Raw genomic sequence first — 12,542 nt, forward strand, 5'->3', positions numbered from 1 at the left:
CTTTGGTTGTTCTTCTATTTTTGTTTCAGAATATGTAACGTCTGATTTCAGGGAGCAAGTTCAGCGAGCGTTTCATCTGACGGCGAGAGTTTCGAGTGTCAAAACTGCAAGACGTTTGCTTTCATTCAAACACGCTTTCTTTTTATTTGCATTTCTACTCAGCGACTTTTCACTTTCTCGAAGATCCCACTGGCATTCTCGTGTCATTTTTGTTTAATTCCTGGACTATCCTTCCTACGCGTATCCTTCACAATGCGTTCGATTTATAGATTCTCTTCTTTTGTCTTGCTCGCTCGTCCTTGAATAAGAGAGAAAAGCAGAATAAGAGGGCTCTTGAATCTGTCCAAGCGTGAAAATGCCTGTACGCCGGGGACACGTCGCTCTCCAGAACACCTATCTGGACACCATAATCAGGAAATTCGACGGGCAAAGTGAGTTTCAAAACTTTTTATTTTCTTCTTTTGATATTTTATAGCTCAGAAGCATGTTATTGTAGTCTTAAACACTAGATATAGTCTTGTTAATTGATGTTATTTTTTACTGATCAATTGGGGTCGTAATGCGTGGGAAACTGTCAGAGCGCGGCCATTGGATGTGTGGAGGTCAGTCATGTGTAGTATCTCTCAGTCTGAGGTTTGCTTTGCACAGTTGATCATCAGGTGAGAGCAAATCAACGGACCCGGCTGATTTTATCTACATTATGCAAATGCGGTGGAAAAACGAATCTATCACTTATATGGAAAATTGCTAACAACCATCTGTCCTTCTGTTTTTCCATTCTTTTCCGTGTGTTTGCGTGCGTGCACGCCTGTGTTTATGTATCTCGTGCACCTGCTTTGTTCATTTAATCATGATTCCTGATTTTAGGTTTAGGAAAACGTGTCATCACAAATAATTACTTATCCTTAAGATCAGTAACATCAGTTTTCATTTCCAATGTGTATTATTTCATCACATGGATGAAAGTCTGCTGGAAAAAGCATTTTCTCATTATCCAAGTTTTACGTGTAAGAGCCCTTTTACACAAAACAACTTGTAAGGGTTTTACTGGTTTTAATGGGACTGGTATTGGTTTTAATAGAAACTGCAATGGACCCTGTGGGTCTACTGGTAGTTGCTCACTCTCTATTGGTGTCTTGTTAAAACGACTAAATCCTAATGGAATATGTCCCAAAACACACTACCGAAAACCATTTTGTAATGGTTTTAATGTTTAAAAGATGGTTTGTAATGTTTGTAATGATATTTGTAGTCAACATTAGTATTTCCCACTGGTAGTCACCATTAGTATTTCTGTGATGGTTTCTCTTATTTTTTCAGCAGGGTTAAAATTCCTTTCCAAATCTTAACCGTTACTCTCATGCTAATCTTAATCTCTATACTAGGCCTACCCTAAATCTAGTCTTACCTCATATTAAACCCAGAGCCTGGCCTATGCCTGCTCAATGAGGGTTCTTCAGAATGTCAAAGGTTATGTTATCTTAGTAAAAGTTTTTGTTTTATTTATAACTACAAATATAGGTTTTAGCAGGGGTTTCAAAGGTTCAATAATGATACAAGTTAGCCAGGGTGTGTTTTTGGACAAACAGCTGCTAACTAGTAGCGATGAGGAGGTAACCATAACAACAGTTAGCCGTTCTAGTGCTTTTCGTTGGGAGGGGGATCCGTCCTTAAGCATCACAAATAGGCTAGTATTGTCATTATGTGCCACTTTATTATAAATGTATTCATCACAGATATGTGAGATAAATCTTTAGTGGTTTATTTAAAAAAGTCTCACATACAGTGCCTTGCGAAAGTATTCATACCCCTTCATTTTGTTCACATTTTGTTATGTTGCTGCCTTATGTTAGACTACTTTAAATTACTTATTTTCCCTTACATCAATCTACATTCCCTACTCCATAATGGCAAAGCAAAAAATAGGTATTTAACATTTGTGCAAATGTATTAAAAAAAAACAACTGAAAAGATCCCGTTGCACAAGTATTCATACCCTTTCCTGGGACACTCGAAAATTAAGCTCAGGAGCATTCATACTGTTTCTAGATGTTACTACACTTCAAGTGGAGTTAAACTGTGGCCAATTCATTTGAATGAGTATGATTTAGAAAGGCACACACCTCTCAGAAAAGGTCTAACAGCTGAAAATGCATATCAGAGCAAAAACCAAGTCCTGAGGTCAAGATAACTGCCTGTAGAGCTCAGTGACAGACTTGTGTTAAGGCAATGATCTAGAGAAGAGTTCAGAAAAAAATCTGCTGCATTGAAGGTTCACAGAAGCATGTAGCCTCCATTATCCATAACGGAAGACGATTGGAACAACTAGGACTCTAGAAAATGTCTGCCAGCCCCCATCCAAGCTGACAGAGCTTGAGAGGTGAAAAGGTGAGGCAAAGAATGGCAGATAATATGGGGTTCCATTTGTGCCGAAAAAGAGTTGACTGCCTTGTGCTTTGTACTATACATTTGTCTTTGTCTACAGTCACTGTCTACTTGTTCAGGTAAATCAGTATATGTTGACGTGCATGTTGTTTGTTGACGTCGTCTTAATCTGTCGTCCTGCTTTCCTTTTCTCTGTTGTTTTTACTGTTGTCCTAACTGTCATTTTGTTCTGTCGTTTTATTCTGTCATCCTGTTCTGTCGTCTTATTCTGTCATCCTGTTCTGTTGTCCTGTTCTGTCATCTTGTTCTGTCATCTTATTCTGTCGTCATAATGTCTTGTTGTTCTGTCATCTTTAAGTGTAGTAAAGTTAGTTTTAGATTTGATATTTGCTACATATTCGACTAGGATGGTTTAGGGATCATCTGCAAATTTACCTCACAGTACAAAACGAGCAAATGGTGAGCAAATTGACTTAATATATTTTGCCATTATCTGGCTTTACACAATAGTTCCAATTGGCAACATTTATTTAGTCAAGTTACCCACTAGGCATTTACGATAGTCCTGTAAACATTAATTTGAATGAATTATTGGACTTTGTTTTGTACTGTGAGGTAAATTTGCAGATGATCCCTAAATCATCTTAGTCGAATATGTAGCGAATATCAAATCTAAAACTAACTTTACCGCACTTAAAAATGACAGAACAACACAACATTAGGATGACAGAACAAGACGACAGAACAGGACGACAAAACAAGATGACAGAACAGGACGACAGAACAAAATGACAGTTAGGACAACAGTAAAAACAACAGAGAAAAGGAAAGCAGGACGACAGATTAAGGCGACGTCAACACACAACATGCACGTCAACATATACTGATTTACCTGAACAAGTAGGCAATGACTGAAGACAAAGACAAATGTATAACGTTAGTACAAATCACAAGGCAGTCGACTCTTTTTCGGCACAAATGGAACCCCATAGATAATTGCCAAATGCAGATGTGCAAAGCTTGTCACCCAAAAAGACTTGAGGCTGTAAAGGTGCTTCAACTATGTACTGATTTAAGGGTATGAATACTTATGCAATGTACTTATTTCAGTGTTTTATTTTTAATAAATGTGTCAAATTTGCAAATCTGGTTTTTGCTTTGTCATTATCATGGTGTATGGAGTGTAAATTGATGGGAAAAACTAATTTAAAGCAGTTTAACATAATGCTGCAACAAAACAAAATGTGAAAAAAATGAAGGGGTATGAATACTTTTGCAAGGCACTGTAAATGCTTCATAATTCATGTTGCTACCCTGGTGAAAAAAATGGAAACTTTATTTTAAAGTGTCCTTGTTACATGTTACAAATACTTACTATTATTAAAAAAAATAGTTATGCATAATGACTGTCACAGTCTGGTGGGTTGAGGAGTGGAGATGGAGGAGGAGAACCGGAGTAGATGAAATACACAGTTTATTAAATAAAATACTGAATTTACAAACAAACCAAAACCAGGAGCAAGAAAAGAACATGTAACGTTATCGACGGACAAAGGGTAGTGAGAAGACACAGACTTAAATACACAGAAGACAGGGCGTAGTTACAAACAAGCTAACAAGGCTAACGAGGGGGAAATACAAATATGGGCAAGACTAAACCAAAAGAGACAAAACCAGGAGGGGGAGAACAAAGACTAAACCATTACACTAGAAACATAGGGGGGAAAACACTAGGAAAACAGAACAGGACAGGACAAAATACTGACAATCACATGCAAGTAACCCTAAACCAAACCCTAATCCTAGCCCTAACTATATAGCAAGTACATGTAGTTAATTAATATTACTCAGTACTTAAATGTATTATTACAGCATAACAAGGACACCTTACACTAAAGTTTAACCAAAAAAAAAATATATATATATATAGAAACCATCACAGAGATTCTAATGGTTTCCACTACAAATACCATTACAAACTTTACAAACCATCAACTTTTAACTATTTAAAAGTTTTCTGTAGTGTGTTTTGTGACATATTGCATTATAATTGAGTCGTTTTAACAAGTAGACAAGTAATTTAATAAGTAATTACTAGCAGAAATCCACAGGAACCATTACAGTTTCCATTAAAACCAATGCAAGTCCTGTTATATCCTATATCCTATATATTATTTTTCAGCAGGGTTATGGCAAAAAAAATTGCCTTTGCATTGTGTCAAACTAACAGATTTAGCTCTGAAAAGTAACTTTACATTTGCATGTTATAGATATTTATTAAAATAAATCTTAAAAATAATTACAAAACCACTACAGGCCGAGTTATCATCACAATAGGCTATACCTTTCGATCATGACCATTGCTTTGTCTTCGCTGTTCTGTGTAATGCACTATTCAATCACAGTAGTTGAATTTTTAACTCACAAAATATATAAAAGAGCCTTATAAATCTAGTTTTGTATTCTTTAGTTTCATCATTTTAACCTGCTTTTGCCTTAAGTTCATCATCGTTAATCATTTGTGACCCTGGACCACAAAACCAGTCTTTAGTAGCAGAGGTATATTTGTAGCAATAGCCAAAAATACATTGTATAGGTCAAAATTATAGATTTTTCTTCTTTAATGCCAAAAATCATTAGGATATTAAGTAAAGATCATGTACTATGAAGATATTTTGTAAATTTCCTGCTGTAAATATATCAAAACAATTTTTGATTAGTAATATGCATGGCTAAGAACTTCATGTGGACAACTTTAAAGGTGATTTTCTCAATATTTAGATTTTTTTTGCACCCTAAGATTCTAGATTTTCAAGTAGTTGCACAGTATTGTACAAGGGAAAGCTTATTTATTTAGCTTTCAAATCTCAATTTTTTTTTTAAATGGACCGGTTTTGTGGTCCAGGGTCACATTTGTCATAGTATCTTCTCCCTCCTTTTAAATGCATTAGTTATGTGTGTATTCCTATTGCAAGTACACATGCATGTATATGTGTTCCAGTGCATATGGAAATGTGAACGTGAGCCTGCTGCTCCTCCCTTCCCTCCCTATCAGTTAAGGCTAAGTGTCATTTTGCGGCTGCTAGGCAACCATCTCAGTGCGTTGTGTTCTGTTCCTGAAGTAAAAAGGTGATAATGAGTTTGATGCTGAGGGGCATTAAAGTTCCTGTCACCAAACACAATTCATTATTCAGAGATGGAGAAAACACTATTGAGATTGAGAGATCAAAGCAGGCAGTGTGCGTCCTTAAAGGCTTACACCCTTTAATATATACAATGTTTAATTTCCTTTTTCTTCAGTTCAAAGCAGAAGCTCGAACCGTCTTAAGAGCAAACTGTGTCGCTCTCCACCTGTTTAAGCTGATGTGTGAAACTCTTGCAAAAATAGCACAGCTCTTAGCAGATTTCCTGTTTATAACAAAGCAGTCGTCGTAAATACAGAAAATGAGTTGTAGTACCGTACGGGCAAAGGAAGGAGAAGGAAAGAAAAGAAAGACATAAAACAGACGAAGTCAAAAGCATCTCTAGAATAACCAATGTGTGGATATGTGTATGCTTTTTTTGGTCTTTTAAACATGGAAAAAAACTGTAAGTATTGCATTTTGGAATATACTAAATGGGAAAAGATACTACATACAACTTTTTGAAAGTCACTGAAGTGATCTCACTTTACCCTCTCGCTATTAATGCATTTTTTTTCTTCTGAAGTATCAGTGAGTGTTTGAACCTTCTGTAATTGTCCTCAGTGTGAAAAGATAGATCTCAAAATCATACAGTCATTGTTGAAAAGGAATCAAATACACCAAAATGCTGAAAAACCAAAGAATTTGTGGAACCTGAAGGATTTTTCTGAAGAACAGCAGACAGTTTAACTTTTTCAGGACAAACAAGGGACTCATGAACAACTATGACTAAAAAAAAAAAATGATGTGGATCATTCAGGTAACAACACAGTATTAAGAATCGAGTGTATGTAAACTTTTGAACGGGGTCATTTTTGTAAATGCAACTATTATTTTCTCTTGTGGACTATATGTAAATGTCTTTTATGTGAAATATCTTATTGAGATCAGTACTAAATAAAAAAGTAAGATGCATTTTGTATGATCCCTCTTATTTTAACTCTTTTTTTTCTTTAACCGACCAGATCGTAAATTCCTGATTGCCAATGCCCAGATGAAGAACTGTGGGATCATCTACTGCAATGATGGCTTCTGTCAAATGTTTGGTTTCTCACGGGCAGAGATCATGCAGCAGTCATGCATGTGTCAGTTTCTGGTGGGGCCAGGCACTATGAAGAGTGCCCTGGCACAGCTGGCACAGGCCCTGCTCGGGTCAGAGGAGCGCAAGGTGGAGATCCTGTACTACTCTAAGGAAGGTATGCTATGTTTAGCAAGGATTTCACTCACTTTTTCCTTATATAGGCCATTCTACAGAATTGGTGCAAACTGCTGTCCCACAACCAAAAAACACATTTAAAAAGCATTAAAGGTGCCATAGAACGGAAAACTGAATTTACCTTGGCATAGTTAAATAATAACAGTTCAGTACATGGACATGACATACCATGAGTCTCAAACACCATCGTTTCCTCCTTCTTAGATAAATCTAGTATTTGCAAAAGACCACCGAAAAATAGGTCAATTCCAACATAACACCGACTGTTACGAAACAGTCGGTGTTACAGCTGAGATCGTTAATAGTTACGCCTCCAACATTTGCATCGCCCAATCATCGGTAACGTCAGTACATCAGTTAAACAAGGCAAGCCACAGAAGGGACACGGTTAGCTTAATGCTAGCGCTAGCCTGTTACATTGCAATACATAGGATTTCACTTACCACATAAACAGAGAGATGCCTGCGCTGATGATGGTGAATGATGGAGAAATAACTGCCTGATGATGGCGAATGATTTACAGATCTGGAGAATCACTGAGGAGCAGCTCAACTTGTGTGGTAAGTACTTGTGTCTCTGCATTGTAACTTTACACAGACCACATGCATCACAGTATGAGCATCATGAGACTAAAATGTCGGCGATTCAAAACGGCAGATTCAACAAACCGCATATTAAAAGCGGCTAGAGCTCCTAATTAAATATATATTTTTATCCATGTGCGAGCTATTGAGCTCTGTGAAATAGCCAATCAGAGCAGAGCTCATTAATATTCATGAAGCTTCCAAATAAGGCAAAAACAGAGCCTTTCATTCTAGGGGCAAATCCTAGGGTTGTAAATGGACCTGTAAAACCATTTCTGGAGATTTTTTGCCCTTTCCTATGCCATATACCTTCTATGTAGATATCAGAGAACAATTTTAAATATTCTCTCAATGCATTCTATGGCACCTTTAAAGTATTCAAATCATAGATGTTTACTAATATCCTTCTATTATCTATTGAAACCCACAATAATATTTAAAATATTAGTAAGCTTAATATATTTAAAATTATCATTTATTTGGTACTTTCAATTGGGAGGTGGCCTGAACCTTAATCCCTAAATTTCAGTTTATGAAAATTATGCTGAAATATTTTTTTTTCCCATTGTGTTTTTAAGAGTATCTTTTTTTATTCTTTTAAAAAGTGAATTCAAAAAAGATTATTATTTTTTTCTTTTTAAATTAGGAAATTTTATTTAAAAAAATATGTCCTGCATTTTTCATGTCACTACCGAAACAGTGTATGTTTTAGTCCAGTGGCTGAGACTGATTTTAACAACACCCCTACATTTATGATCAGGAAATATTCCTGTGTCCCCCCTCTCTCATAGCTACAATGTGTAAATGGATAGGTCCCATCATTTTGAGGTACATGCGTTCAAAAGTATTAAAAATCTGTGTGTATCTTTAAAGAATGTCCCTACCGAACAGCTTTTTTCTATAATTAAACACACTTTTCTGGGAGTTACTCCATAACATTTAGTTTTTTATATGTGTACAACTGTTCAGAACTGTGCTAGTCATGTCAGTCATGACCAAAACATGTCATCATTGTTTCGATAGTGACAAAAGGGAACAGATAATCCTTTATTTTGGGGAAAACAACCAAAATAGTACAGTTATGCAAATGTTTTGTATTTTAGTATGTTTTAGTAGTGCTTTAATTTGCAAGTTAAAATTCTGTAAAGTGATGTGGTCGCTACCAAAGCATTACTGTCACTACCAAAAATGTGCAGTCACGACCAAAACATGGGATGTTTTGTCAAAAATAAAGTATACTGAATCATCAACTAAGATGTTATAGTTTTTGATTCAGTCTATATTCAAACGAATAAATCCTTAAGTTTAATCAGTATAATCAACTTTTGCCTTTTACAAAGTAAATTTGGATTCAAATTATAACAACTCTCATAAATTACACTTGAAATATTGTTAAAAATGTAATTGGTACTAATTTACCTCTGAAATTTTTTTAATAAAATAGCTAAATAATATATTTATTGACATCTTTGTTTTTTTTGGGTGTTATGGGTGTTGGGTCACTACAAAAGCATTACTGTCACTACCGAAAATGTGCAGTCACGACCAAAACATGGGATGTTTTGTCAAAAATAAAGTATACTGAATTATCAGCTAAGATGTTAGATGATTTTTGTTTTTTAAATCCTTTAAATCCTTACGTTTAAAATCAATATGATCAACTTTTTGGCTTTTACAAAGAAAAAAAATTCAAAATACAACAAATCTCAATATGCGAATTAACTGCACAGTTACTATAAATTTGTACCTTGGATATTATACAATTTGCATACATACACATTTTTGGGAAAAAACAAAAATTTCAAGATGTTTCCAACTCTGACTTTGGACCAATTCTGTAGAATGGCCCATATAGAAACATTTAGAGCTTCATACATGTGGCTGATGTTTTAATAGACATGAGCAGATGCAAAACCTTTGTACATAGAAAAAGACACCTGCCCAAAGATGTTTCAAATATGACTTGCCTTACAGGAGCTAAGAAACAGCAATAAAGTGAACTTTTAAATAGTTACCAACATTTAAGACACTCCTAAAAGTAAAAAAGTCAAGTCCTAAAAGTCAAGACACACCTAAAATGTATATTCTCTATCAGTTTCATTTCATTCACACATTGATATAAATACAGAGAGTAACTCTTTGTTGGACTGGCTTAATACAGCTGAGGGCCTGTCTGTCTAACAGAGCCACCCAACCCTCCAGCTCTGTCGCCATGTCTTTAGTCTCCTCAAACAGGAACAGAAGAATGGAGTCGCTGGCTGCACGACGTTAAGCCAGTGTTTGTGCATGTGTAGCTCAGCTAGAAAGTAGACAGGTGTTCCTTCGGCCCAGGAAGCGGTGCACTGATAACATTACCATGACAACAGGACTCTAGAGACTCACACCCCATCACTAAACGAACGCACTGAGCTCAGATGCACGCATAGGCCGACATGCACGCGCTCACACGTGCCGCCGACCCTCTGTTCTTTTTATCCATCACATATTTTTAGTGGATACAGCGTATCGAACTGTGTCACGGTTGAGCTGGAGACTGAACAGCACCTTTGTGTGTGTGTGTGTGTGTGTGTGTGTGTGAGGGCAGGGTCTATATTTAGAGTGGTTGATGGCCTGCTTTAGTCAAGAGCTGAGGGGGGTCTGGCTGACTTTAATCATGCTGTTCTTTCTCCGGGTTTTTCTGTCCTCCTTCCCGTCACTCCCTGCTCATTCCCGTGACTCTCTCCTCTCTCTCACCGCTCTGCGTTCTCGTTTCTTTGGTTTCGCTCTCTCGTTTGTCTCCTTTATTGCCTTTCTGTTCATCGTCGTGTCTGGGTTAAAAGTACAACACATGACGTTTTGATTTCTCTCGAGCAGTGTGTCATAAAGACAGTTTATCATTAAAGCCTCGTAGCCAAAATATAAGTGACCTCTAAATGTTCTCGGTGCATCGGTGTGTTTGTCTGAGAGCAGGGATTTTAGGCAATTAGAGATGATCCTCAGGGGTGAAATCACTTATACACGAAGCAGGTGTGGATGTTAAAAGACAGAACTGCTGTCATCTGAATCAGCAGGCTTTAATTTGAGATAAAACACGCACACAAGTTTTTCATCTACTCTACTGTTTAAAAGTTCAGGCTGGGTACGATTTTTGAAAGAAGCCTCTTATAGCCTGGAAAAATCCAGACCCTAATCTATTAAGAAAACTGCCTAACTCGAGGGGCGGCACCAAGCATGCATTTGAAACTCTAACTGCACGCAATTGGATAACGCCACGACCAATCACAACAATACACGCTTAGCTACCAGCAGAGCTAAATGATGTTTCATTAACAAAGTTCGGGAGAAGCGCGTCAGATGCTTAGCGTAAACATCACAAGTCAATCAGCGCCATAGGTTTAAATACAGCTGACTCACCTCAATTCACTCGATGGTTTATCAGTAACCCTCCACCACCCCATCTCATCACTCCGAGTTCTCTCTACTCCTATTGGGGGGTAACGTGCTCTGGGTTCGGGCCACTCCCCAGCTCGGAGCCCTTCACCGGACAGCACGCCAAACTGATAGATTAAACTCTTGCCGTATCCAGTCGGCAAAACAGCATAAACGTCCTTCTTGCAGAGGAACGATTCGAGTTTTCGGTTTTCTGTTCCTCTTTTATATGGAAAACCAAGTCTAACTCGTTCATTGTAGCGGCCAAAGCCGTTTCAAACAACTTGTTCATCTGTAGCGACAGCGATCTTTCAAAGTTTACTATATGATTCAGACGTCGCAGTGCTGTCGTCATCAGCTTAGCTCGCCTCTGTCCCGCCTACATCAGATACACCGATTTGATTGGTTCCCACAATTGCTTACGTATTGCAGTAACCTGCATCATTGCTCGATGCCAGAGTGTCTTGCAGAGACAATTCAAATTGTGCTCTCGCGAGACCTCTGGATTTCCAGGGTATCTTATGCTCAAAATACAGGAAAATTTCTAAAAAATGATTATAATAAAAAAAAAAACATTTTCTATTTTAATATATTTCAATTGTATTTTATTCATGTGAGGCAAAGCTTAATTTTCAGCATCATTACTCCAGTCTTCAGTGTCACATGATCCTTCAGAAATCATTCTAATATGCTGATTTGCTGCTCAAGAAACATTTCTTCTTCTTATTATCAATAGTGAAAACAGTTAGTATGTTAGTATGTTTTTGGAAACCATGATACTCTTTTTTTTAATTCAAAAGCATTTATTTAAAATTTTTGATAACGTTATAAATGTCTTTTCTTTCTTTTGATCAATTGAATACATCCTTGCGGAATAAAAGTGATAATTTTCTCACGGGGAAGGTCGTAACAAGACTGTCCAAAGGACTTCTACCATCCAGGCTTATGCTTTATGTATTTGTTTTCAATTTTGTTTGACCCTACAGATGATAAGCAGTTTGGAGAATTGATAAATGAATAGATGTTTTATATTTGATTTGCTGTTTTGGATAAAATTGCTTCCCATATGCTTACCATTTCGAATTAAAATGTTTAAAATAAAACAAGACTGGAGATGGGGAATGGCATCATGATTTTCTTTTCTTTTAAATTAATTTGAACAGTTCCAATTTTTTTTAACTATTTTAATGTTTAATAGATAAATATGAGAACATTATATGAAAGTTAAAGGATTAGTTCACTACCAGATTAAAATTTCCTTATAATTTACTCACCCCCTTGTCATGCAAGATTTCATGTCGTTCTTTCCTCAGTCAAAAAGAAATGAAGCTTTTTGAGAAAAACATTCCAGGATTTTTCTCCATATAGTGGAGACTTCAATGGGAGCCAACGGATTGAAGGTCCAATTGGAGTTTCAGTGCAGCTTCAAAGGGCTCTACACAATCCCAGCCGAAGAATAAGGGTCTTATCTAGTGAAACGTTCTGTCATTTTCTAAAAAAAAATTAAATTGATATACTTTTCAACCACAAGTGCTTGTCTTGCACTAGCTCGACTTCATGCATTGCATAATCACAATGAAAAGGTCATGCATGGTTAGTTCTTTGTCTGTCTACTTTGGTTCAAAAAGGTAGGGCAGGGTGAAAAACTTCATCTCATTTTCTCCTCCAACTTCAAAATTTGTCTGACATTGCCGTTTGACCTTTTTTTAATATAGGGCGTTTTCCTTTCTTTGCATGTTCGCTTTGTAAACACTGGGTCGGTACTTC

General features: G+C 36.7%; 1 protein-coding gene across 1 annotated transcript in view; it reads left to right on the plus strand.

Moving 5' to 3' along the window:
• The window catches only part of kcnh6a (potassium voltage-gated channel, subfamily H (eag-related), member 6a), a 61,549-nt gene continuing 49,007 nt past the window's right edge, over nucleotides 1-12,542 (plus strand). The window contains exons 1-2 of the mRNA XM_073840630.1: nucleotides 1-431; nucleotides 6,533-6,763. Coding sequence (XP_073696731.1) covers nucleotides 356-431; nucleotides 6,533-6,763 — 307 coding nt within the window. The 5' untranslated portion in view covers nucleotides 1-355. The remainder of the gene's footprint in view (nucleotides 432-6,532; nucleotides 6,764-12,542) is intronic.

Source organism: Garra rufa, chromosome 1 (genome assembly GCF_049309525.1).
Source record: "Garra rufa chromosome 1, GarRuf1.0, whole genome shotgun sequence".
Taxonomy (NCBI): domain Eukaryota; kingdom Metazoa; phylum Chordata; class Actinopteri; order Cypriniformes; family Cyprinidae; genus Garra; species Garra rufa.